This window comes from Phalacrocorax carbo, chromosome 8 (genome assembly GCF_963921805.1).
Source record: "Phalacrocorax carbo chromosome 8, bPhaCar2.1, whole genome shotgun sequence".
Taxonomy (NCBI): Eukaryota; Metazoa; Chordata; class Aves; order Suliformes; family Phalacrocoracidae; genus Phalacrocorax; species Phalacrocorax carbo.
Window position 1 is genome coordinate 39,498,464 of NC_087520.1, and position 25,315 is coordinate 39,523,778.

At 38.6% G+C, this 25,315-nt stretch overlaps 1 protein-coding gene across 4 annotated transcripts in view; it reads left to right on the top strand.

Moving 5' to 3' along the window:
* Window positions 1-25,315, top strand: part of WWOX (WW domain containing oxidoreductase) — a 537,552-nt gene that overhangs the window by 306,947 nt on the left and 205,290 nt on the right. The window contains exon 9 of one of the 4 annotated variants that reach the window (XM_064459621.1): window positions 20,657-20,761. The exons of the other annotated variants lie outside the window; for them this stretch is intronic. Within the exon in view, the coding sequence (XP_064315691.1) occupies window positions 20,657-20,761 (105 nt within the window). The remainder of the gene's footprint in view (window positions 1-20,656; window positions 20,762-25,315) is intronic. 4 annotated transcript variants of the gene reach the window in all.

The window sequence follows — 25,315 nt, forward strand, 5'->3', positions numbered from 1 at the left end:
AGACAAAAATTATACGAGACTCGCTGTGTCTTTTAGCAGCTATGCCAAGCAAGCCGGGAAAGAGAAAGCCTGTACCGTGGGATAGTGGTGATGACGGCTGATGTATGAAAAAGTTCTCAAGACTTAGAGATGGCAGTGGTGGCTTCATCTGGAAAGGGACTAAACATTGAAGGCTGCAGCTGCCTGACAGGAATACACTAATTGAGAAATAACAGCTATAAAACAAATTCTATAATATTATATAAAAGCAAAAACAATAACTCAGTATGACTGGCTGTCCAGAATTACGCAGAGTAAGATGAAGTGTCCTTTGCCAGCAGTTATGCTAAGTAAAATAACAAAATAATGGCCACAGCGATTCTCCTTGTGAGGCAGCAGTGCTTCCCCCATACCAGAGGCACGAGCACTCATGCCCTGCATCAGCTGGGTCTGGGGCAGCTCTCCCCTCTGCCCTTGGTGTAGCTTTTACTCTCACCCCTGCCTTTTGTACAGCTTTTACTCACAACTGCTCTGAAACTCCAGAAACTCCAGAAACGGTCAGTCCCACAAACCAACACTGACACAGATCAAGCCTACTTCATGGGCACTACGCCAAGCCCAAAGAGCAATACAGTTGGTTCTAACCATCCGTATACACTGTTCAACCTGTCTTTGTATTTTTATTTTTATTTTTGCTCCCTCTCTCTTTTTCTCTCAGCTCTCGGGTCTTTTCAGAGCTTAAACTCTGTGGAAAGGAGATGCAGTGCATCTTCTGCCTCTGTCAGTGCAACTATATCATTTGATATGGTTTAAGAATCTGCCTCTATATATTTCCTTATTTGATTCATGTCTTTGCAGTTCTTCTGTCTGGGCCTAGTCTGGCTGCTGCTCTTTGCTGCTGCTGTTCTCCTTCTCCCTGCTTCTCGTCTACCCATTCTCTCCCAGTTTTTCAATCAGCTTAGAATTATTGGCTCTCTTGGGTACCATATCTCTACACTTTACTGTTGTTTCAGAATCCACTCAGTATAGCCCGTCCTAGTCCAATGTGGAGCCACTTACAGCCTGTCTTGGGAAAAGTAGGTAACACATTACAAAAGTAAGTGAAGTAAGCTGAAAATTATGGATTTGGGGGCCCACTTCTGAGAGGTGCAGACCTGTACCATTCACACTGATGTCATCAGACGTTGGGATGGTCAGCACTTTCTAGGACTAGGCTGTTACTAAATTAAACTGAAAATAACAAAACTCATACTGAAATGGAGTAAATACCCTCTCATCTCCCGCACGATTACAAATCATTAAAAAACTACAAAAAGGCTAATATAAATTATGAATTTTTGGCAGACTGCCTTTCATCTCAGAGCCACTGGTAGAAGGGACATTTAGGCAGATTGCTGTTGCCTTTTTCCTTCCCTGGTGCCGGAGTGTGATGTACGTGTGCTACGCACACCTGCAGGTGTGCCGTGTCCCCGCCACGCGCCCCTCCGTTCCAGGCACCTGTAGGATAGAAAGTTAAGGCTATTTCTAGGTATCTCCATTCTGACTCATGATGTACTACAATGGGCATGGAAAAATTGTCTGTGCATTTTAATGACATTTTTAGTCATTTGCCAGCTTTTTTAGCCTATCTGGAAGATATATTTCAGGCTTTCAAAGGTGGGTTGCTTTGTCTGCTGGCACATAGTGTGGTGTTTGTACACACTATCCTTGTTACAGGGGAAAAATCAGCGTCAGTACCTGGAGTTCTGAACTATGTCAAGTTTTGTGGGATTTGCAGATGAGTTCAGTTTCCAATTCTCTGTTCACATTAATTTAGAGTAATATACAGCAGCAATAGCATTGTAAAAAGGGATAATTACGAATGTTTCAAGACTATCTGTTTCTGGAAAATATGCCTTAGTTGTATGTGAATAATTTAACTGAATATAGAAGAAACTGGATAGATTTCAGTGCTCTGTGTTATATAGCTTAAATTTAGCAAATTGAATGCTCCCTTTCAGTCTCATAACCTGGTTAGAAGGCAGTTTACTTTCCATGAGCCAATATAAGTTTTTTGCAGCACAGACTTTGTACAGAATTTTTTGTAAAGCCACATTTCAAACTGCAAATCATTTTGGAAACCAAGTTCTGCTGCACACACTTCAGTTTCCAGCACCTGTTGTTTTTTAAGAGATATAAGTAGTGGATAAAGCAAAATCATGAAGGAAAGGAAACCAAAGAGTTCCCTGTGACCTCTGGGTGACTTCTCTGATGTAAATAGGTTGCTTGGGATTTAGGTCATTACAGATGAGGACAAAGCTTCCCCCTTGGGGCGTGGGGAGGGAGCTCTGTGACTTGTTCTTGGACTCCAGCAAGCACAGCTCAGAGGGGAACAGTTAGCGCACTGTGAAAATATACGCACGGAAGGATTTAAGCAGTAGGTAAATATGCAGATTATTGTTCTGATAGGAATGGTAGAAATATTTTACTGGTTTCAGAGCTCAGAAGAACTTCTTTTCTAAAGCTTAACCATACAAGGGTCGAAAAAAAGAGTCTCAAGATCTCTGATAGGTGATTAATGACCTAATTAAAGAGACCTAGTTAGTGTACTTAAACATTGCCTCCCTGCCCCCATCCAGTAGAGAAGATGCTCTAAAATGATGACAGCATGCTACCTTTTTGTTAGCAAGACACTGATACACAAATTGGCACCACCTGACAAGGGCAAAAATACCTTGTAAAAATACTTTGCAACACCTAAATCCCCTCACTCAAGCACCTGTGGTGGAATCCCCGGGAAAAGAGTGGGGAAGACTTGGCTTCCCAGTTGGGACTGGAGAACAGGGATTGTGCAAAACTTTTGGAAACAATTATAAAAGGTGCTTCTTGAAAAAGGCGATGTCTTGTTGCAGTTATTTTCTTGGCTTTGTACAACAACTACCTTCTGCCACCTTGTCTGTATTTATTCGCCGTTAATAGAACCTGCATATGCATTATGAAGAAAACAGGACAGGAAAAAATCCTGTGTATTTGTGTGGCACTCATTTTACCCCAGAAACTGAATCTCCTCACAGAATCCCATCTTGAAATATACCTTTCTTCATATTGTATAGGTTTGAATACATAAACAGGGAAACCTCTTTGACCTATATAAACTAGGAATTATATTTCAAAGATATTTAAATAATATCTCAAACTGCCATCCACCTGCCCTTATTAACGAATGAACAGCCCAGAAATGATTTTAACTTCTGAGTATTTGAATAAATTGCTAAGCAGTTAAGATTACCTCCCATGTTGAGTACAGTGGCTTATTTTCCATGTGGTAATAAATGAAGGTGATTTAATCATAATCAGTAAATGACCTGCAAAATTTCATTTTGGAGTGAAGCTTTTTTAACCTATTGAAATGTAAAAGTATGTTTAAAGTAGGTAAACCTTTCCTCCTCATTTAAGGCTGCCTGAATGGGCTGAAATCTCGCTTCCCTGAGTCTCAGTTTAGAAATCTATTGACATCTTAGTTCTAAAACTACTTTACAATGTGGGTTTTAATGTAAACACTAAAAAAGCCTTAGAAGTGTAAGTGCACACACACTTACTTCTCAGTCTGATGATCCTAGAGCTGATACCCTGGGGGCACACGTCAGGGAGCAAAAATCATGGAAAACCTCTGATTTGTTCTGCAACATGAACACGCTTGTTACAGGCTTACGATTGCTTACAGTGAATAAAGCTAGACGAAGGAGCGTGAGGAAGGAGTACGTGTAGTGTGGCACTTACGCAAATACCTGTTCTCAGAAGTGGGTAGTCATACCTGCCCATTTAGTTTCATCTGGAATTTCTTGCTGTGGCAAAATGCCCAGAGAGGACCTCAGAGGTACCGTAACCTGCTGTCAACCGGCAGAGTGCAAACTGTCTGTCAAAGTCTGCCCCAGCTGGCAGTTTGGGTGGTAAAGAGTGGTTTCTTCTTTGCCCTGGCGCAATACCAGCTGTATGCAGCCCTCGGTGCTGCAGGACACAGGCTTCCTAACTGCAAGCATTTATTTTCTTTATTTTATTGAGTTTTATGGTTCATAAGGGAGAGGTGAAACTGGCCAGTCATCTCCAATATTTGTCCAGTTCTCCATCTTTGTCAATGTATTTGACCCTTATTTTTCAGCATTTCTGATAGTGCAGCTCTGTTTCTTCCTGCCATTCCAGGAAGACCCTGAAGCCATGTGTAGAAAATACATTCAAATAAAGATAGACAGTTATATTCTGGTGTCTGAACTGCAAGTACTACACGTGAGATCTCAGAGACGTTAAATTAATTGTTCTTGTTCTCTGGCGCTCTGGTACTCTCCCTCAGCCCAGCCCAGTATGTGTAGTTATTTTAATAAAACATGATTGCAGGTTTTCAGCCTTTTGACTAACATGAAGTGTCGTATCAGCTTAACAGCTGATGCATCTTCAGTCTGAAAAATGTATCATGCAGGGGGAATTGATTCAGATTTTAATTGGTCTTTTGCATCTCTAAGCTCTGTTCTCTTGCGATCATGTTTTACACTGTTTTATTTGGGTGGAATCTTTCCGTGTAGTTCAGTAATTTCATCATCTTAACTAATGTGATAGCTTATGAATTCAAAATCAGAAACGCCTAGGCAGGCAGTCTTTTTGTTATCCTTATCAATAATACGATACTTAAGCTTTTGTGGCAATAACACGATGTGCAGAATTTTTCATTCCCCTCTGTCTTCTGTTAGCACTCCATATGGTAACATTTAAGTGTGTTTCTCAGGCGAAGACTGTTGTTGCTCACCAGACTGGTCCCTTCAGGTGCCGGTCTCCATCTGTGGATTAATTCACTTCCATCATTCTTACCACTGATACTGGAAACAGCTGTTGCCTTTTCCTTAGTGGCACGCGGGTCAGGAGATGACCTTAATGAATGAACAAGCAAGAACGTCTATCTACCAACCTGTCTGTCTGTCTGCTTTCATTTTCCTAGAGCACCATAGCATAAACTGACCAATTCTTCTGTGTGTCTTTTATCCTTTTCATTGCAATGTTTGCAGTACAAATAATAAATGAACAGCACCAGTGGAAAGTTGATCACATTTGTGAACAGAAGCTAGTGCAGTTGTGATAATGTTTATGTTCAAACTCTCCTCTTTAATTGTCATGTTTAAATTATCTTTTTTGTGAGCAGACACTATGCAAGTGTGGCAAGTTGGTTTTTATTAACTAGAAAAAGGTTCAAAACAATCTTAAGTGTGAGCATGTCTCTTCACTTTAAAATAGATTAAAAATAATGTTGGATGGAATATATTCTTTCGTTGCAGCCCTACAAATTCTAAGGTCAAATATTGAATTTATCACTCTGTTCTTACTTGGGAAAAACTGCTGTGAAATGGAAATCCTGACTGTTTAAGGATCGTATCCTTCTTGTGTTTTATGGCAAAAGAGGTTCTTTTGTAACCTGCTCTTCTTGCCACAAGGAAGATGTGGTTGTGATTTCTTGACAAACGCTGCCATGTTCAACAGGATGTCAGAATCTGAACTTAATTTCTACCTGGAAAATGTTTCAGTATTCTTGCTCAGTAAAGCTATCTGAAACCACCTGACCTGAGAAAATGTCTCACTGAGTATTTGTAGAGACATGCTACGGTATTCTTAATAATCATATGTCTAAGGGGTTCGCTTGTTTTTCTCTTTGTTTTCAGTGCAGTTTGGCAAAAACATTCATTGGTAAGTACTAAAACCAAAGGGTGCTCACCATCCAAAGGTACTCTAGAGTTGTCAGTCACTCTACTTAACTCCCGTTCAATCTGGAGCAATTGTTCTAAAGCAAGTTGGACTTTAATGAGTTATTCTACGGCACTGAAGCATGATGGGGGAAGTTCAGGTGGAATAAGATCCAAAGACTGATGCTGAAGTTGCACAAATTCAGCCTGGAAATAGAATGCAATTTTATAATAGGAAGGGGACTAAATCTTGGGGAAAAATGTGTTTGTGGCTGTGTGTTACATTTTCCATTACTTGAACCTTTAAATTAAGATTAACATTTCTGTATGAAATGAAATACAAACAGTCCCCATTATAAAAAAAAAATTCTGACTTTTAGGTAGGAATTATTACCTGAAACTCAGTGTGGTTGGATGATTGTAGATAATTGCCCCTTCTGAAAACTAGATCCATCATTAATAAGCTTTGTGCATCTTAGATTTTGGAAACGGAAGTTAAAGTAATATACATGCAATAGAGTATAGATTGCTCTCTCTCTTCTTCATCATTGCTGTCTTTTTTCTTTTCAGGATAGTCCAGGCAAACGGCACACATCACTGACTGCAGGAGTGTTTTTAAACAGACTAATTGAAATTTAGATGCATTGAGATGTAGATTGTGATGCAGAAAAAAAAATACCCTAGTTCTTTGTTGATTCCTGAACTGCACTGGTTTTGTACTTGGCAGGGGGACTGAGCTTGCCAACCTGAGCTGTAGGTAAATAACGTCAGGGGAGATAGCTGAGGGGGAAGAAGGATGTGAAAATAGAGCAACAGAGCTGCTGTCTGTAGTGGAAATGGAACAAAAATCATAAGATAAATTGTGATTAAGGTGCAACATTGTGTTACGTACTGATTCTGTAAGAGTTAGAACACAAATAACATGATTTTTCTCATACTAAAGCAATGTGATCACTCGGTAGATTATGTGTACAATTAATATGCATTTTTAAGGGGGCTATCCCTTTTGTAGCTCGGCACTGGTTCTGGTGCTATAAGTTTAAATTTATATAGATTTAGAGGTATATGTTTAAATTTCTGTACCTCTTAGGGGTAAATAAATATATTAAAATAAGCTATGGGTTGTATAGTACAGTATAACAATGATAAATGATGTTGTGTGTAATTTTTCTACTATTAACATAAAGTAATATAAACTGAAGGACACTAGTCTATTGAGAGAGTTAGTAGCTAATGTTCCATATCAGATGTGGACAATGTCAGGACTGAATACAGATTAGGCAGTGTCCTTTTCTCCCCAGGGGAATTAAACTTTGAGACACCACTGGCTGCCAATGGTTTTACTGCATTTTGTTGGTGCCTGTGGTGCCTTTCTTGGTCTATTAATTCAGAAGCTGTAAATGACAATGTGAGCAAAAAAGCTTTTCCAGTGGGATGCATTTCATTTATGTATTCTTGTATCTACAATACCTTTTCAATCCATTTTGTCACAATAACTGTTTAAAAAATTGGGTAGATTATCTGTACTTTCGCATGAACCTTATCAGGATATTTCTTTTTCTTTTGTTTCATTATTCCTTTTTTTCTTATTTGGAGAAGACAAAGTGATGTGTTAGGGAGACTTGGAATAATCCAGGAACTTTAAGTATTGAAACGGATTTTCCCTACCCCCTCATTTTCATGATTTATTTTAAAAATATGGAATTGTGTTATGAAACACCAGGGAAAGTCCAGAAATAGACACACACTCTCAAATATCCACCATATTTAATTGGAAAATACATGGTTTAAACATCATTGGACTTTAGTAAATTTTAGGCGTTCTCATGTGTGTTCTTTTGTGATTGCGTATTTAAGTGCATTTCTAATCAATAATATGATGTGAAAACAAGATTTGGTTCTAAGGCTTTTCTAATTGAAAGCCATTTACTTACTGAGAATATTATCTCTAGCAGGCTAATACAGTGGGCTGTCGGCAGCTGTGGTGAAGGAATAGGGGCCATGCAGAAATCTGCACAGGTAGAAATAGGAGTACCAGAAATAGGTTTGGAAATAGGTCTTGTGCAGCAAGAGCTGTAAGGTAATTAGATATCCCATTTATTATCCAGAAAGCACGATGATGAAATCAGTAAAATCAGCAGACAAACTAAATTTTTAAAATTCGAAATCTCATTACAACTAAACTTGTCTACACAGCGTGTTTGTAAAAAATTGTCTTTTACAACACCACATGTTTCGTTTTGCTTAGGAAAAAAAATGTGTGATCTTGTTACCATTTCATGGTTATCAAGGGAATACTATCTTAAGTATTTTTCATCCCCTTTCCCCAAATCCTAAAGTCCTAGGAAGCAGAAGCCCAGGTTTCTTCTATTGGCGTACACATTGTTATTCTTCGGGTGGTCTTTGGTATGATACGTTTGTCATGGTTCATAAATTTTATTGTTGCACTAAAAACAGGGTTAGAATATCCTCAATGCAATTATAAAAATGTATTAAAACTGAGAAGGATAAAAATATGGTGCAAGATGAGCTTTTAATGATTGTATAAATGTTCACTGTTCCATGGAAAAAAATGGAGCTTTTCGACATAGGCATAATAGTGAAATGCAAGCGTAGGGCCAAATTCTTCGCTCCTAGTATTTTGTGGGTTTTCAGCATAGAAACGATGTTTTAATTTCTGCTTGCAAAGCTAGAGGCGTTCAGGCTTTGAGAAGAAGAAAAACTCATGCTCCCCTTTGATTTGTAATGGTATGAGGATATATCCCTCTTCACTGTCTGAGATGCTGGAAGTCATCTGGAATAATGTGTTACACTTTGGTTGTTCCTTAGTGTAGTATAGGTGGGAAATAAATGTTATTGTGAACCAGACTGCACAGTCCAAATTAGCATCCTTCTGAAGATACAGAAGTGGACAGCTGCTATTGAAATGATTTGCTGTTCTGTACTTTACTTTCTCTGCTAAATGGTGTGCACAAGTATCTGAAGTCCTATTGACAATACTTAACGTGAGAGGAAGGAAACTGAAAATAGTGCTATGAAAAATTGAAATGCTTGGTCTGACCTGACTATGACAATTTTGGAAGGTGTTTTATGTGATGATAGAATTGCAGAGGAGATCTGTCCTCACTAATACACGGTGCAAGAGACTTTTCTATTATATGTGATGACATACACAACTCTGTAGTACATTATTCATTCAAGGCCCTTTTTGAAAAGGTCTTATGTCCTATATAAAACAGGCTATTATGTGATGCATACGTAAAAGAGGATGGATGTGGCATTCCTCTCAAACTATACAAACCCTTTTATCTGGCACTACCAAATACATATTACGCATTATTTTTGCCAGTAAAAGAATTTGAATTTAAAATTTAAAGTACACTAAGTGTATGGTTTCTTAAAAGATGCTTGTTTGCAAAATTTAAGAGGTTTAATGTGAACGTATAGACTGCCATAATCTATTTAGAAAGATTTAGCAACATCGTATAATACTTTTCCTTCAATTAAGTTTTCATTTCTCTTCTTATTGTGTTTTTGAGTACCTTTTGTCAACATTTTTCTATTTGCTGCTACATGGTCTACCCGCTTGTTCTCAGTGTAGCAGTATCTCCATAGTGAATTCTGTTGCTGGTGATATAGTATTCTCATTCATTTGCATTTAAACATCAATTACCTGAATATAATGCTTGTCAATAATACTGAATGCAGAGGAGCTGAATATATTCCAAGTAAGTTAATACTAAATCATGTGATTTTTCTACCCATGTATTACTGACTCCGTACAATTCTTCCTTGTCCTTTTGTGCAATATTGAATGACATGAGGCAAATTTCTTCTTGTGCTCATAATACTGTTAATTTGTCTTCTTGAAAGACGTTTCAGTCTCTCCCTGCCCTGAATATGGACGATACATTGTCTGGGAGTTCAAGAACTTCACTTTGCCTTTTTTTCTTTTTTGAAAAGAACCAATAATAGGGCACGTCGCTACAGTAAGCAAATGACAACCTGTATATTATATTTTACGTGTGGGTACCTAGATAAATTGCGGGTTGCTGGAAGGATGCTAGGGGTCAGGGTTGTCCAGCCTAGTCAGTGCATGAACCCAGGCCTGAGGGGAAATCGTATGTTGTGCTGAATTTGAAATTCTTTGCTTGATCTTGCTGGAAAATGAGGTAACCAGTGAAGCTACGCTTGAGAGCAAGAGTTATGCCATGGCCTCCAGTTTCACCTGAACACTTGTTAATCTCTCCTCTGACAACTGGCTTTCCCACAGCTGTGTCAGAGGCAAATCCAGAGTTTTGGCGGACTGTGTGAAAAACTGGAGATAGGGGTCTGCAGACTGTGCACCTTGGGCACTGGCTGACAAAAACGATGCGCAAATCTTCTTTCAATACCTACATGAATGCAATTTTTGTACAGGTAAAAACTTTTTAGTAAAGGTAGTGAGCATGTTCTATGTAATTTCGTTAGAAGAGTGGGACACAGTAATGCTGACGTTGGATCAGACGTTTATGTGATTTGGAGGTGTTTCTTTGTTGGCATTAAACCAAATGACATCAAGCGAAACAAAGCCTTGCATTTTTTATTGCTAACTTTTCCTCAGTGCTATTCCCTGCATAAGTAGTGATGCATGAAAAAGTAGCATAAAATATCACAGAAGCCTAGTACTTTATGGGTATATAATTAAAAGAAAAAAAAGAAAGATATGTAAAGTGTGCGTATACAGAATGTGGAGTATTTGTGATAAAATGGAAGGGTTGATTGGTGGAAGGTTGAGGTAACAGACTTTACTGTGTGTGAAACTGTAAATGCATTTTCAGATCATTTCAAATAAGGACCAATAAATCACTGATACTATGCCACCTCACCCACTGTTGTTCGGTGTGGCTTCTTGTATGCATTCTCTTCTGGGACTCCTCCTCCAGACAGTATTTGAAAATCTTACAGGACTATTCTTCACCTATCCACCCATAAAACCCGACTTCCTTCATAGCATGAACTCAACTACAGGCTTCCAGGTCAAAGAAAGAATTATAGCTATAAATACAAAAGTTCTCTGTTGAGAACTCTTTCCTGCATTTAGAAGAGCTAATAGTAGCTTTATTGTTTGTTTTTGAAAGAACAGAGCTGCTAGATCAGCGTACATCTGTAATTTTCAAAGATTCAGTGAAAACGAAGCAATAGGCTTCACAATCTGTAAGAGTACTAGTATGAAACAAAACAAAAACCCAATTAAAATGTGAAGCAGAAAAAGTAAGAAGCATATAGCTTACGTAGAGGTTACGGAGATCTGTTCAAGTGTGCACTCGAAGAGACAGAACTACAATAACTGGAGAGCCCTGTAGCAGCGGCTGTAGCCTGACAGGCTCACGGACTTCAGCGTTACGGCTGTGGAGGTGAAAGATAACCCTTTTTGCGCAGTCTGTAAAAACGGTCACTAAGGACTCACGGAAATTATCATTGACTCCTTATCAGGGCTAAGCACCCTTTAACCCCTGGTTTCATTGTGACTTTAAGGTATTTAGCAAAGTATTAATCACTTCTCTGGAGCAGGACTTGAAACTTAAGACCACTAAGTGGCTGCCAAATAAAGTTACGGCAACGTACTCTGCTGCCAGTCTAGCTGCACAGTTAATTGAGGAACATTACATTGATTTCTGTGTGTTCATCTGTGTTGTCAAGGTATTTACATAACTAATACACGTCTTTGGTAAAAGCTTAATGCAAACCCGACAGAATTCTCGGCCCCTCCTCTATGTATTTTCTACTGAATGTGTTGCTCCCTCAATAATAAATTCAGAGGGCTGACAGTGTCTAAGTCTGCTGCTCCTTTGCCCTCAATTTCAGTGAGATGGGCCATTGAAAACTCATTACAAGCTGTTTAGACTCTGACTTTGACTTTTGCTCAGCAGTGAACAAAATTAACAGCTCTTGGAGGTAGCAAAAGAGGCACTGAGCCAAAAAAAAGAAATGATGAGAAAAGACATTCAATATTATCTCTATTAGTCATGCAAACAAGCTTAAGTCCGAAGTACATGTGTTCTGCACATGGCTGTGATTGTGTAGCCTTTGTTGCTTTCATCCTTTCTCCCACCTTTTAATACCATATGAAGAGGTTCACCTGCATGGCAAATATACACCCTAGAATTTGCTTGCATGTCAAGCAGCAAGCCTCTGAGTGTAGCAGAATTGCTTCATAAATTTAACTATCACTTTCAAAACTCTGTTTTTTCTAATTTAGTGCTTGATAGTTTTTTATGTGATAATTTAAAAATGCTGTTTATAGCAAAAGTTACCTTCATAGGTAGATTCATAGGGGAAAGTCTGTGTATATCTTATCTACCTATCTATAAGTAAATCAGTACTGAAATTGTTTTTAAAAACAAGTTGTTTACCCTCAAAACAAGCCATTTGGCTCTTTTCTGATGATGAAAATTAAATTTCTTTAGAATGTGAATGACAAAAGTATTTATCATGTACCTTATACTGGCAGACCACTTATTTTTTATTTCTAAGTGACAGAGGATTATTTTGGGTAACAAGTACGGACTCTGGTGATAAACTCTAGCTCCTGATCACATCAATTGCTAAACATTTCTGGCATGTTATTCTAATAGCTGTAACATTTCCTCCTGAACCCATTTTTTGGTTTTTTTTTTTGTTTTGGGGTTTTTTTTCCGATGTTCTTTTGTGAGATATTAGAAAAATAAGTTGGTAGGCAAGTAACATTTGAAACAGGTGCAGTAAAGCCTTTGGGAAAGAAGTCAGTCAAACAATGAAAAAAGTTCTCTTTAGCTGGTGCACTACAGTTCCAAGCTGATGAGCAGTTGAAAGGAAGGCGTTATATATACTAGAAAATAGTGAAAATTAATGGGTACTTTATGTACCAAGTTAAGCTTCACTCACATGCTACATTTGCTTTAAATGAAGTTGCTTTCTGTTCCCAGCTTTCCAGGTTGTGTGACCGACGTAAAACCTGGTCAAGCACCCTTTTAGGGGCAGTCAGAAAGTCAGCTGTTAGAGAGTTGGAATTTGAAACCTTCCAGTTTTGCTGTTCCAGTCCTTAAACCACAGAAAGTCTGACCTTCACATCAGATAATGTTAAAAATAGATAAAATCGTATTTTTTTCTACTTATCAGTCATTGTTTTGCTTAGTTCAGTATCCCGCTGCGGTATCCGGTGATAACTGCACATGCTCGAATTCCAGCGTAATCACAACTCCCAGGAACCACGATGACTGTGCTGCTGAATATTGTTATAATTTTTTTGTTAAATAGTAGTGATTACTTCATCTTGTTGGCCTTCCAGAAATGCACCCTGCATACTTGTTCTTACTGCAAAACTGCAGCCTTTTGTTCTGAAAAGTTCCAGTCTCACAAGTACTCTAACCTTTTGCACTATACCTTACATCCATTAATGGATACAATAACAATTTGTAATTGAAAAAAAACAATGGAGAAAACGCTTCTGTGAATGAATTATTGTAAAGTGAAGTCTAAATATTTAAAATATTATTCCAGTTTTATATGGCAGTATTTGTGTATACAGATATAGTGTATGTATTATAGATATCTTTTTCATTACTTTGCTTGATTTTCTTTTTTCTGTGAATCGCAAGGTGTTGCGAGCTGGTGAAGGTCAGGCAGGAAACAGATTAGCAGCATCTTATACCACAATGTCAAAATACTTAAAAGTGTTTACAGTGCCCACTGACACACAATGAATTTAAGACTGGCAGACTGAAGCAGAAATAAAACTATTCTTATTCTTCTAAACCAGAACAGGGGCCTCGGTGGTTTATGGTTGTTTTAAGGTCCATTAATCCTTGAATCATGAGGCCGTGTAAAAAATGACAGCTTTAGCATTCAGTCCCTGGGTTTATTTAAAATGTTTTTACTTCAACACTGTTTCTAATTAATAACAGTGACTATATGACCTGATTTAAATGTATCAAATACGTAGGGATGTGGATTCACATTCCTTCGTAGGACATTTTATCATTTATGGCAGCAATGTGCAGCCTGAATTGAATGGTGCCAACTCTTCGCAGGGAAGAGCTTACTCTACCAGAGACAAAAGCAGATACTGGACTTTAATGTCTTTTACCCTTTCTATTTATGGATTTATTTGGGGGTCTGGGTAGAGGGAATATGGTTTTGAAGCCAAATGACAGAGCAATTACAGAAGTGTGCATGTGTATGTGCTCATACAGCACATGCTCACGCTCAAGTTTTCTACCAACATTTTCCTTTCAAGTCCATTGCTGGTCCCTGAAATGTAAGTCCCTAGAAGAAAACGTCTAGAAAAGCATTGTGAAAAATAATACATTGAAAACTAAATTGAATTGACTGATTTTACAGAACATGGCAGACGTGTTCTTGTAAACTGCAATCTGATGGGAATGCTTTTGATAAAACTTTAGCAAAAGGGCGTGTTATAACATCAGGATGTACATTACTGAAATCCACTGGCTTCTCTTTGACCCGTGATCAGAGTCAACAGAACAGTGTCAATAAAAGTTTTAGATTTGTCTATTCGTTGTTATTTCTCAAAAATACCAGCTTATGTGGTACATTGAGAAAGGGGACATTTTCTGTATACCGGAGTAAGTCCTTCTCTCTACCAGTGCTCTGCTTTTAAACAGGTGTTCACAGGGGAAGATATGTAGTCTTACCCAGAAAATATTTTTTAAGTAATCATTTGAAAGCTCTAAACTAAGCAGTATTAAATTGGCAGGAACAGAACTAACATTTGGCTCTGAGTAGTTCATAGTTCAACTGAAAGATTTGCAGAAACCATTACAAAGGAAGGGAAAAAAAAAAAAAAGCATCAAGCCACTCAACCTCAGCCTTGGCAGGCTAGAAGGCATCTGATTTCTTCATGTAGCTTTATTGTGGTGTACAGTCCTTTGGTTGCAATAGGCTGTGTTAGGAGAGGCAACTGATCTGAGATCCCCAACATCAAGGCTGTTCTACTTTCTAACAAATAGAGGAGAAATGCAAGCAGCCCGAATGAAAAGACTGTGGAACATAATCCTGTATTTGGGCACAGTAAGATTTCATGTAAGGCTTAGGCCAGATAAAGTGACTCCACCTATTAGGAATCTTCAGCAGATTTGGCTTTGTAGATGCTTTCCAAATAGGATATAAATCTTGAGAGATACTGAAGGCACTTATTGTCCTCAGCAGTGATTATTTATCTCCTTTCAGTTCATATCAAGGCTGTTGTCTGCAATGTCCTTTACCCCAGTATTTTTTTACCTTACATCTTCCTCCTCTTTGCTATTCAATGTACCTTACAGGAACCTCTTCATCGGCTGGGAAACATAAAAGAAACTTTTATGCCAGTAGAATAATTTGGTACGTCACAGTAGCTTATAACCCTATTCTAAAAATGGCAAAAAATGCTGTTCTGGGGGTTTTAAATCCTTTTTTTTAGGGCCCAAAATAAGCTCTTTAGAACTGCTTACCATGTCAGTTAACAACACCAATTACCAGAGCTATTGCTAAATTCCTCTTACCTGGTGACATCCTTTAGCTTCTGTGTGCTGGGGAAAATCTCTCTTGAAAGAACAGCTCAGATTCAAAGATGACAAACAATAAATTTTTCAGTAGGGGTAGTTTCTCTGACATTACTGTCCTCTGGTGTAGTATGATTGAATTCCAGACATTAATTTCTATATAGTCCTTATACTCTTTTGTGTTCTGTAAAAATGTATTTCATGTAAGTAAATTACTTAATCACCCTTAGCCTTTACAAAGTTATTTGGTATTAAAATGTTATTTTTTGAGAAATGGGAGTGAAGGAAAACAAAAAGCAAGTGGGTGTTTGTTCTGTGAAGAAGTCATGTTTGGCACTGGGATATCACAAAGTTGGGAATCAAAGATTCTGTCTAGAAAAGAAATAGGTGGAAACAAATACAAAAGATAGTGGTGTGTGCAGGTGAGCGAGTCTTTATTCGGTGAACTTTGTGAAATTTCCATCTGATATTTGGAATCTTTTTAATTAATGACGTTTATTTGTTCAGTGTAGTCAGTATAAAAGTTTGTTGAGATACCCTAAATCTTGCTTGGGAAATACACAGAACAAAGAATTCAGTTAAAATGGATTTAAGTCAAAGTTTAGAAGAAAATCAGGCAGCTTGGGTAAGTCATGGTATGAAAGGCTGAAATACTTCTAGTGTTAAAATGGCAGCCAGCGTTGTGCATTACTGCAGAGGAAAGAGTGTGCTCTGCACCGTTACCGTTCTGCACCGTCTGTGGGTCTCATCCAGTGCAAGTACCTGGTTGCTGCAAGAGGGCCACTCCCCTGGATCCTCATTACTGTGTATATGGTCTCTTTCCACCATCGGGGTCGGCATAACATCTGTATCATGTGGGCCCAAATGAGGCCATGGCACAGTTTTCATCAAACTTTACATATATTGTAAGCTAAGGGAAGAAAAGCGTGTGATGTAATTGGCATTTGTCTGCAGAGCAAGTGACAGTGTTTTACAACTTATTTTCAGCAAGCGTTATGCGGCTGCTTTTGCTGCTGGGAAGTGACAGTGCCTCATAAAGGAGGACAGTGTAAAGCAGATTAACTTTTCTAGCAGGAGTAATGCCATTATGACATTCTCTTGGACACTTTTCGTAGTATGCAGGAAAACTTGAGCCCATTTTTTTTTAAGATAAATTACAGCACAAGAACAAAAAAAGACAAGTACTCTGTCATCTTGGCATAATGCTAGGGATTTGTGACCATCCATGCGTACTGCCTATACTGTGCTGTACATTTACGCGAAGAAGAAATATGACTGGTCTATACTGCTGCACGATGTTCAGAATACCATAGTTAATGTAGTGTCCATTAAAGTGTCTTTATTTTCAGTGGCTTTATAACTCTGATAAAAAGTCTTTGTAAGCTTTAATAGGACAGCAGGTCAGCCCAGCAGAGAGTTATTTTGCAAAATCCTTAAAATGAAATGTCAACTTCAAAACAAAATCCTTTTTTGTTATTAGGATAAACCATTTATACAAATGTTAACATGCATGTAGTGCTGACTCTTGCACACCACCTATATACACCTTTTGTTAATCATGGGGGGAAAACGGACCTCGAATCAGAAGGTTGTTTTTCTTCATAAACCTTGGTTGCATGACACTTTTTTTAACTTTCCACATACTCATGATATTTACTTGGAAGCCAACTGTGTCTTGTACTCCAGACACTAAAACGTTCTTGCAAATATCATAATTTCAGACAGGAATATCTCTATTCATTTTTTAATCTTTTCACTTCAAAGAGTTGTGGCTCATTCGGGAAAAACATTGCAGGCATGTGACCATTCATGCTCATGAAAACTGCTACGGCCTCTTTGCCGTTGAAACACGGGGTCAGTTTGCTGACGTCAAATGGTCCAGCTCTGCTGATTTCCCTGAGACCTCACAATCTCGCGGTGATATTGAACTTGGACTGTGATTGGAATGGAAAAGGGGGGTTTTACTGTTTCTGGCCCTGATTTCTACAGCTTTGCTGTAAAATGTCTGTACAAGACTGCTGCTGTTTGGTAGGATGATTTCCCTTAAGGCAGATTGTTTAGTTTTTCCCGTTCCTGGGGCTTCCGTTCCTTCCTGTTTTGCCCTTTTTCCCTTGACTTTTAAGAAGAGACACTCCTCCTGCTTTTGTCCCATTTTTCACCTCCAGGAGGTGGTAATTCTATTGCTCAAATGGATTCCTGCTGGTTGCCAACACAACCATGTAATTCTGAGGGGAGAAAAATGCCTTATCTGCAGTTTTGATTTAAAGCAATTTCTTGAAAACATAATAAAGTTTCTCACCAATGGCATTAAAGTTAATAATCCTTAATGTTGAAAAGTGGTGGTTAAAAGAAATGAATGAGCACTTGAAGGTTGCACTCTTTCATTTTAGCAGATAGGACTCACTTTGGGTTAGATTATAGCCGTGCCTAGCGCTGGCACGGGGGCGGCAAATGGAGGGAAGAGATTCTGGGCCTGTCTTGGTGCACTGCAGAATTGCATCCCATAGGCTTGGGTGAAGGCAAGGTGGTGCCCGGGAAACTCCCGTCGAGACTTTTGGTCCCAGAAGGAGATAGCGCTACGAATGAGAGGAGGGGAAGAAATGTCTGGCTCCTCTCTCCCCCTGCCTTAATCAGCAGCGCAAAGCACAGAGAGCTGCAGCTTCCCTGAAGCGCAGGAGCTTTCTGAGCTCCCCCCAGCACAAGTGGACACTTCTGGGCTTTGCTTAATTACTGTTTCCATCTTATTTTTTTCTTCTGCCTTTTGCATGAAAGAGCATATGACCCAGATTCAGTCACTAGAAAGTCCCTTCCGCTGTGTCCTTGACAAGTGGTAAAGTGAGACTTCATTTGACTAAGGAGGGGTATTTTGCTCCTCCATATTCTTTATGCCAAAGTGTCTCAATTTATTTAAAATATGCATTTTCTTCAGCTTTTATTATGGTCCCTAACGTATTTTCTTAAAAAAGGCAAGTGCAACTGCCTTATTTTACTTTAAAGGTTTCTGGGTTTATATATATATATATATATATATATATATATATATATATATATATATATATATATATGCTTCAAATTCCTGGTTAAATATCTTCTTTCTAAGCTATGTGAACTTAGGTCCTAGAAGCTCACACTTTTTAGTCCATGAATCAGCTTCTCTGCTTTTCTTAATACCTTTTCAAGTACTATATTAATATCATTTTATAAGGTGGTGACACAATATTCTGGCTGGGCTTTGCTAGAGAATTAAATAATCCTGTATAACTTCACTGAACATGCATTCCCAGTCTAGGCATCTGTGAGTATAAGCATGTGAGACAGAAGAGGTGTGCTGGCTATCCCTGCTTTTCCTTGTCACTTCATCTTTTTTTTTTTTAAAAAAAAAAAACACAAGGTTACCATTATCCCAAGGTCATTTTTGAATTCTTTCTGCTCTAAATCAATCTGATTTATCTGGTATTTGTTTACTTCAAACCAATATGCAGTACTTCACATGTGTCAACATTAATTGCACGGGTTGTATCAGCCAGGTAAGGGAGGCGGCCCAAACCCTAGCTGCTGGGTTTGGTTTTGGTTTGGTTTTGTTGTTGCCTTTTTTTTCTTCTTTTCCTCCTCCACGTTTCACTCTCCCTGGTAGTCGCACACTGTCAGCAAGCACAGCTAGTTTACAGTTGCTTTTTTTGACTAGGTCATTTGTCTAGATTAGATGCTGCAGAGGTCTGAAGTGCAACCTTTGGGGAACAGCTCTTGCTAGGACCCCATAAGCACTGTTTATCTCATGCATGTACGTGTGTGTGCGCATCCCAAGCTGTATATCGCTTGTTCTGGAGCTCCCTAACCCAAAAGCCTGGGTTAGCTGAATGCTAACCTGCTGCTGGGCCTGCTGTCATCACTGATACAAGCAGCTTTGGGCTTAGCGCTCACAGTTTAAAAGGATTGCTTGATATATTTGGTCAAGGCAAAAATACTTATTTTGGGAAGAAATTCAGTACTATATTTAAAGAACACACATTGGCACTAATAACCTTGAACACTGCAACGCTGTGAGCTGCCACTAATCTGAACGATGTGTTTGAAGCAGCAAGCTCCTTCGGGAGTGTGTCTGCAGGTGTGTGTGTGTATAGTGCTGGATGCACGTATTCATGCAGAAATATATCTACACAAATCATTTCCCAGCAAATTTATAGTGAGACAAAGCTCCATCACTTGAGACTTTAGCTAAAAGTATACTGATATTCTGAGACAATTATGTCGTCATTTGTGAAGTGGTCATTTTTGGCAACAACCTCCCAAAACAGTTGGTCAGGCTGAGTTGGTTGGGGTCTTGTATCTCTTAAATTCTTGCCAGTTGCTGTCTACCAGATTACTACTGCATTAATTCTCATACAGGCTGTCTGTTAGGAGAACAGAGATTATTTTAGACGTTATGCATTAAGGTTTAAGTTGACAGATTTAACAGCTATTTAACTCTAGGGAAAGTGGTCTTTCTAACTTTTTGAGTTAGCAAATGCTCCCTGCTGATATCCATTGCTCTTTTACATGTGTGCCAGGCCCCCTGGAAGTAATTAGCAGCAGGATAAATACCTGGAAGATTATAAGGTTTACATTTTATTAAACATTTTTGAATTTCAATACCTTCCTTGTCATGAAAGCACTTCTGATAGTATGCATATAGCCTCTAATAATGACACAAATCATATTACTCTCAGCCATTTATCAGCATTCATACCATATTGCCCCTGCAAAATTATTCTGTGATTATTTTTAAAAGTAATAATCTGAAGGATGCAGCAGTACTTAACACAGCAGAGATAAGATGAGGCAAAATTAGTGAACAATTAATGTAAAAGGCTTCATTTAGTTCTTCAGTTGAATTTGTATGAAAAGGTATTTGTTGTAATCTACTTTGCATAAAGTGCAGCTAATTAATCTGTAACTCAGTCTTCCAAGTGACACTGCTGTTGAAGAGGCAGATGGTCCAGTTTCTTAAGACTGAGATTTGCCACGTTGGTCATCACAAACCATTTTAAATAAAAATAGGCATTTGTGTGAATTTACCGGGACGCACCCACATTATTCTTTCACATTTCTCTATGGGTCCTGCTTAGATTGCCAAATTGCCTGGCAGGTCCCTCTTTCCCTGCAGGTTGCGGTGACTGTATGAGAGCCAACTGTGCTCTCTTGCCGAGGCTTGAACAGGCAGTTACAAGTTAGTGTGGTTGGCTTCTTAGCTGCAGGAAGGGAGCAGAGATTTACTCTAGCACGGAGTCATATAAGGAACAGAACAAAGCAAACCGTGAAAAATTATAATTTGTATTTACAGCATAACAATTAGTGTACCCAAAGCTGGGAGAATCCGAAAAGTCTGCCCCAAGAGTTTCTAAATTGTCTTGGGAAAACAAAAGCAGCCTTTACCTTTCCGGAGGATTTTGTGTCATATCCTACTTTTCTTGATAGGGAACACCAAATGCAACACTACATAAGTCTTGCGGGATACAAGGAAACAACCTGTATGATATGCCTCCCGTGGGAATCTGTTTGGTCACTGCGACCTGTACATCAGTGAGTTTAAATAGTACTTCAAGGGATTTTTGGGATGCTTTTTGGGATGGGTAACGTTCTTCTCAAGCAATCGGTATTGATTCTATTTACCAACTGTTTTAATTCTTTTTTCTTGTTACTTAGAAAAAAAATTCTGTGAAAATGAAGCTACACATTCTTCTGTTGTACATTTGTCTACTCCTGCCTGAAATGTAGTTCAGAGTTTATTAAACAAGCCAGAAAATTGCATGCTATCTCAAGAATGTGGCTATTTGCTATTCTCCTTGAGATATGCCATCTGCTTAGTTACGTTGTCTTAGTAGAGGAAAGGTCTGCTGTTAATGACTGCAATAATGTTATCATATAATTTTTATTGGGTGATTCTCTTATCAGACAGTATGAATGTATGTTATGTTTGGTCAGTGCATAATATTCTTGGTAGGGGGAGGAAAATCTATGGTATTTTATGAAAATAATATGTTGTTTCTAACTGAGAAGTCAGTGTTTTGGTGTTACTGATGGCATGGGAAACACAAAACACGCCGTCATTTTCTAGGGTTTCGTAACAACAGTGTGAGTTCTGCATCTGCTTAATTTTCACAGTTGCAATGCATTAGACAAACCCACTACAGAAATCATGAGACAATCTGGTTAAATGCAATATGAAAAAGACTATTTTCAAAACAGTTTTGGTCATCAAACAGACAAACACTTATAATGTATTTGCCTGTTACTAATGACAAGGAAGATGCTGAAGCACACATTTTTATAGGGGAGCTTAATATTGACGTAACATTGAAATCTGGTCTTTTCTCATGCAAATCCTGAAAATATATACAGAATTATATACATATCTACAATATTTTACACGGGCAAATACATATTTAATACAAGCGTGTTTTGACTTAAAGTATACAGAGATTCCTGTCTCTCTATTAAGTGGTTTTTTCTGCTGGTTTGCTTTAACTGTGCCGTGTTTCAGTACATCGTGTGCTTGAGACAGTGTTTATTTCAGTCAGTGAGAAGGCTTCAGCAGCATTTGGGGGCAGATCTGTGGCAGGGATAAGAAAGCAGAAAATGACATCTTACAAAGAAAATAATTAATGTTGTGATTTTCAAAATAACAACAGAAAGGTGGGAGCAAAACTGGGATTTTTAGAAAGATTTTCACCTTGAAGGTTTTTCTGAGTTTCTCTTGGTTTGTGTCTTGTATGCAGCATGAAAATGCACATGTATTTTAAAGTATAAAAAAGGAAAATCTCTGATTTAAACCTGGTCTTTTCTCTGCTGCATGTTAATATTTGCAACAGTTGTAAGCGCGTTTTAGTAAAACCATTACAAACTACTGTGTGGAATAGGATACCCCATTATGTCACTGATAAAAGTGAAACAATTGAATGTGACCCAAGGGTGGATTATTGCCACCAAGCACAGTAACAGAATGTGCATTACAGTTAGTGTAATTGCACAGCTAACTGATTTCCTTTCCTTTAAATTAAAATTGCAGTATGAAGCTACATTATCTAATTTTGCTTACCAAGACATTTAGGAACTGTTTGCAAAGTAGAGCAGACTTGAAGTAATGTGAAGAAATGGGGGGAAAAAAAACCCTTCTCGCATAAATTATTTTCTACGAGCAACTAAAAGTTCTGGATTGAAAAAAATCTGGCAAACTAGAACAAACTTTGCACAGAAGGCAAATAAACATTCATCGTCCCACCATCCAAACACAATTATATGAAATTGCAAAAGTCAAATTGGTTACAATTTACTCAACATTTAATGAAACTAAGGAAGAAAGGAAATGATGGAAAAATGGTTTCTTTAGATTCTTTGCTTTTGTTTGAGATAATTTCATCTCTGCCTGGATAGAGGAAAACTCAAGGGACAACAGATTCAAAGCCTTGTGCTCTGTGCAGAAAGTGTGCTATTGAGATATTAACAAGCCATGACTCATTAATTAATTAATCTTATTCCTGTATTTTTTCTTGTGAGTTTATAGTCTCTATCCCCTTCTAGTGTGTTACACTTCCCAAAAATGTTTGTATATTTTAAAAGCTAATACCACCCTAAAATACCAACTACCACAAAACTGAAAAGCTACCAGAATATTTTGGCTCTTTTTCCAAGTTGGGAAACGCATAAGACACAAAAAATAGATACAGAACTTGGCTGAACTTTACTTGAATTTTGCCAATGAAAGCTTGCAAAATACAGCCAACTTGGCTATTAAAAAGAGCCCTTGAGCCAGCACTAATTATGTCAACAAGTAGTTCATGCTCAGTCCTCACTGAGTCCTGCACTTTTATAGGATGGGAGGATGAATGTCATGTATGTAGGGAGCTGAGCAGCTGCTTCGTTTACCATTACTCCATTTAAGGGTGTGCTAACCTTGCAACAACCTAGTGACATCATCATTTTTCACCTTATTCCTTTCTCATGGGGTATGTCTTCACAATAAGCCCGAGGTGAAAAGGTTTCTTCGGCAGGCAGACAGCCTGCATGACAAATGTGCTGAGGAGCCAAAGAAAATTTTAACCTGCCCTACCTAGCCATAGTCACTTTTTGCACCTAGGAGCAAAGTGATAAATGTTTTTCTTCAAAATCGGGGAGGGGTGTAAGGGAGAAGGCAGGGAAAAAGAAGAAGTAGGATATGCAACGTATGATACTGTGCTAAATGGATGTGCGTACCTGTTTTTGTTTTCCTCTCAGGTAAGCAAGCAGCGCGCCCAACCCGTTACGTCTTGGTTATGGTGCTCATACAAGGGGATGCTCTTTGTCTGAACAATCTGTACGGAATGTCTGTGTTAAACAGACCAATGCTATACTCACCTTGGCAACACTCAGGAGCTGTGATTTTGGCTGTGCTTTTCTGGTAATTTTACTCCACGTGTATCGTGTCCTAGTCACTTAGGAAACATTTTCACACAGAACTAATAGGTCATTGTAATTTTGTGAAAATTTCCTCTCACTTCAGCACAATGTCTGATTTTCCAGAGGTGATTTCAAATTTCTTAATGTACATTGCATTATATTCTGTCATGTCCTAGACTAAATTCAGGTGTAAGCAAGGCTCACCAGGCTGTACAGTTGCTCATCCAGAAAATGCTTGGCCTAAGAGCAGTAACTTTAAAATATGGTATAAAATTATCTTTGAGGGTAGTGTAGACATAGCTATATAACTTCTGAAGCTACTTTTAGTCATGAAGTAAGTAAAGATGTGACCCAAGAGTTTATGTAGCATTTCTCCATAGCGAACTCGGGGGTGACACGCAGGCAGCAAAGCAGTGAAGGGTGAAATCTTCATCTTGCACTGTTCTGCGGGGGAAAGTCCAGCCAGAGCTCCTCAGCTGAACCAGCTTTGCCAGTGGAAGGTATTTGTGTCTCTCCTACGAACGTGGGAGCGGTCTCTTCGGCGGGAAGGGTTGCGTTATTGTGTGCCTGCCTGCCTTGCCTTCTCCCCAGAGCAGCGCTTTGTCTCAACGGGAACGAGCACCGTGCTGTCACCCATGGCTTCAGCGGTCATGACTAATGTGCTTATCCTGCACCCAGGCCAGGGAAATGATTCATGTGTAATCTCAGCACCACGATTTCCCAACACAGGAGAGACCTGATGTAATAAGCAGGGTAATTTAAACCTGAAAAAAGCAGATGAATGGAACAGATTTAGGATTAGGATATCAGGATGAATCTTCAGGAGATGTGCGGGGGTCAGGGAGCAGGTGACGTGAAGGTACGCTGACCGCTCCTGGCACACAGCTCCGCGCTTAGGCTGCCTCGCTGGGTTTCTGTCGTTTGTAGAGTTTTGTGGACACGGTACCGTGCATAAAGCGAGCACATACGTACTGCACGATGTGTCTGCGCAACCTGCGCTGTGAAGCGCGCCAGGGAGCCAGATGAAGGAGGATCTTCAACACTGTGTAATTTGTTATGCGCTGTAACGTAGACTTTTCAGATATTTTAATTGTCGTGTTAAGATTTTAGATGTAAAATCATCATGATTGAACAAATAGGCTTTTAGCTAATTTAAGTTAGAGTAAAAGTGAGCATTTCAAAGCTGTATGGTGGGAATAGCTCATAAATGAAGCAGTTTCCCCCTGAGGGACATAAACAGAATGCAGAAAAATCCCTGTAGGGAAGACATTCATAAATTAGAAAAAAAAATAAAAAATTGCTAAACAGAAGAATCATATTGGCAGATATTAAGCTGGAGGTATGCTAAAAGAACCCTGGCCTTGTTTGTAAAGTTGTGAATAAATCTGTTAAAAATAATTGAATTTATATTTAACTTGAAAAACAGGGTAAGATCTTTTATTCCACACTTATAAGTTTGAATACACTTTGAGTTGCTCTTAGTTATCTCAAATTAAATCTTAAATTGAGCTTGTGGTTCTGTGAATTAATACTCTGGCCTTTCAGCTCTTTTGCTGAGGTCATTCAAATCTAATGGTAGAAATGGTCACAGGGTCAAGTCTTGGTATGTAGAGTATAGAAATGGTTTAATGATGCCAGCAGATGTTTGCATTCTGCATGTTGGAGTTGTAATGCACTGGTGGGCTCTGTGAAGGCACTCGA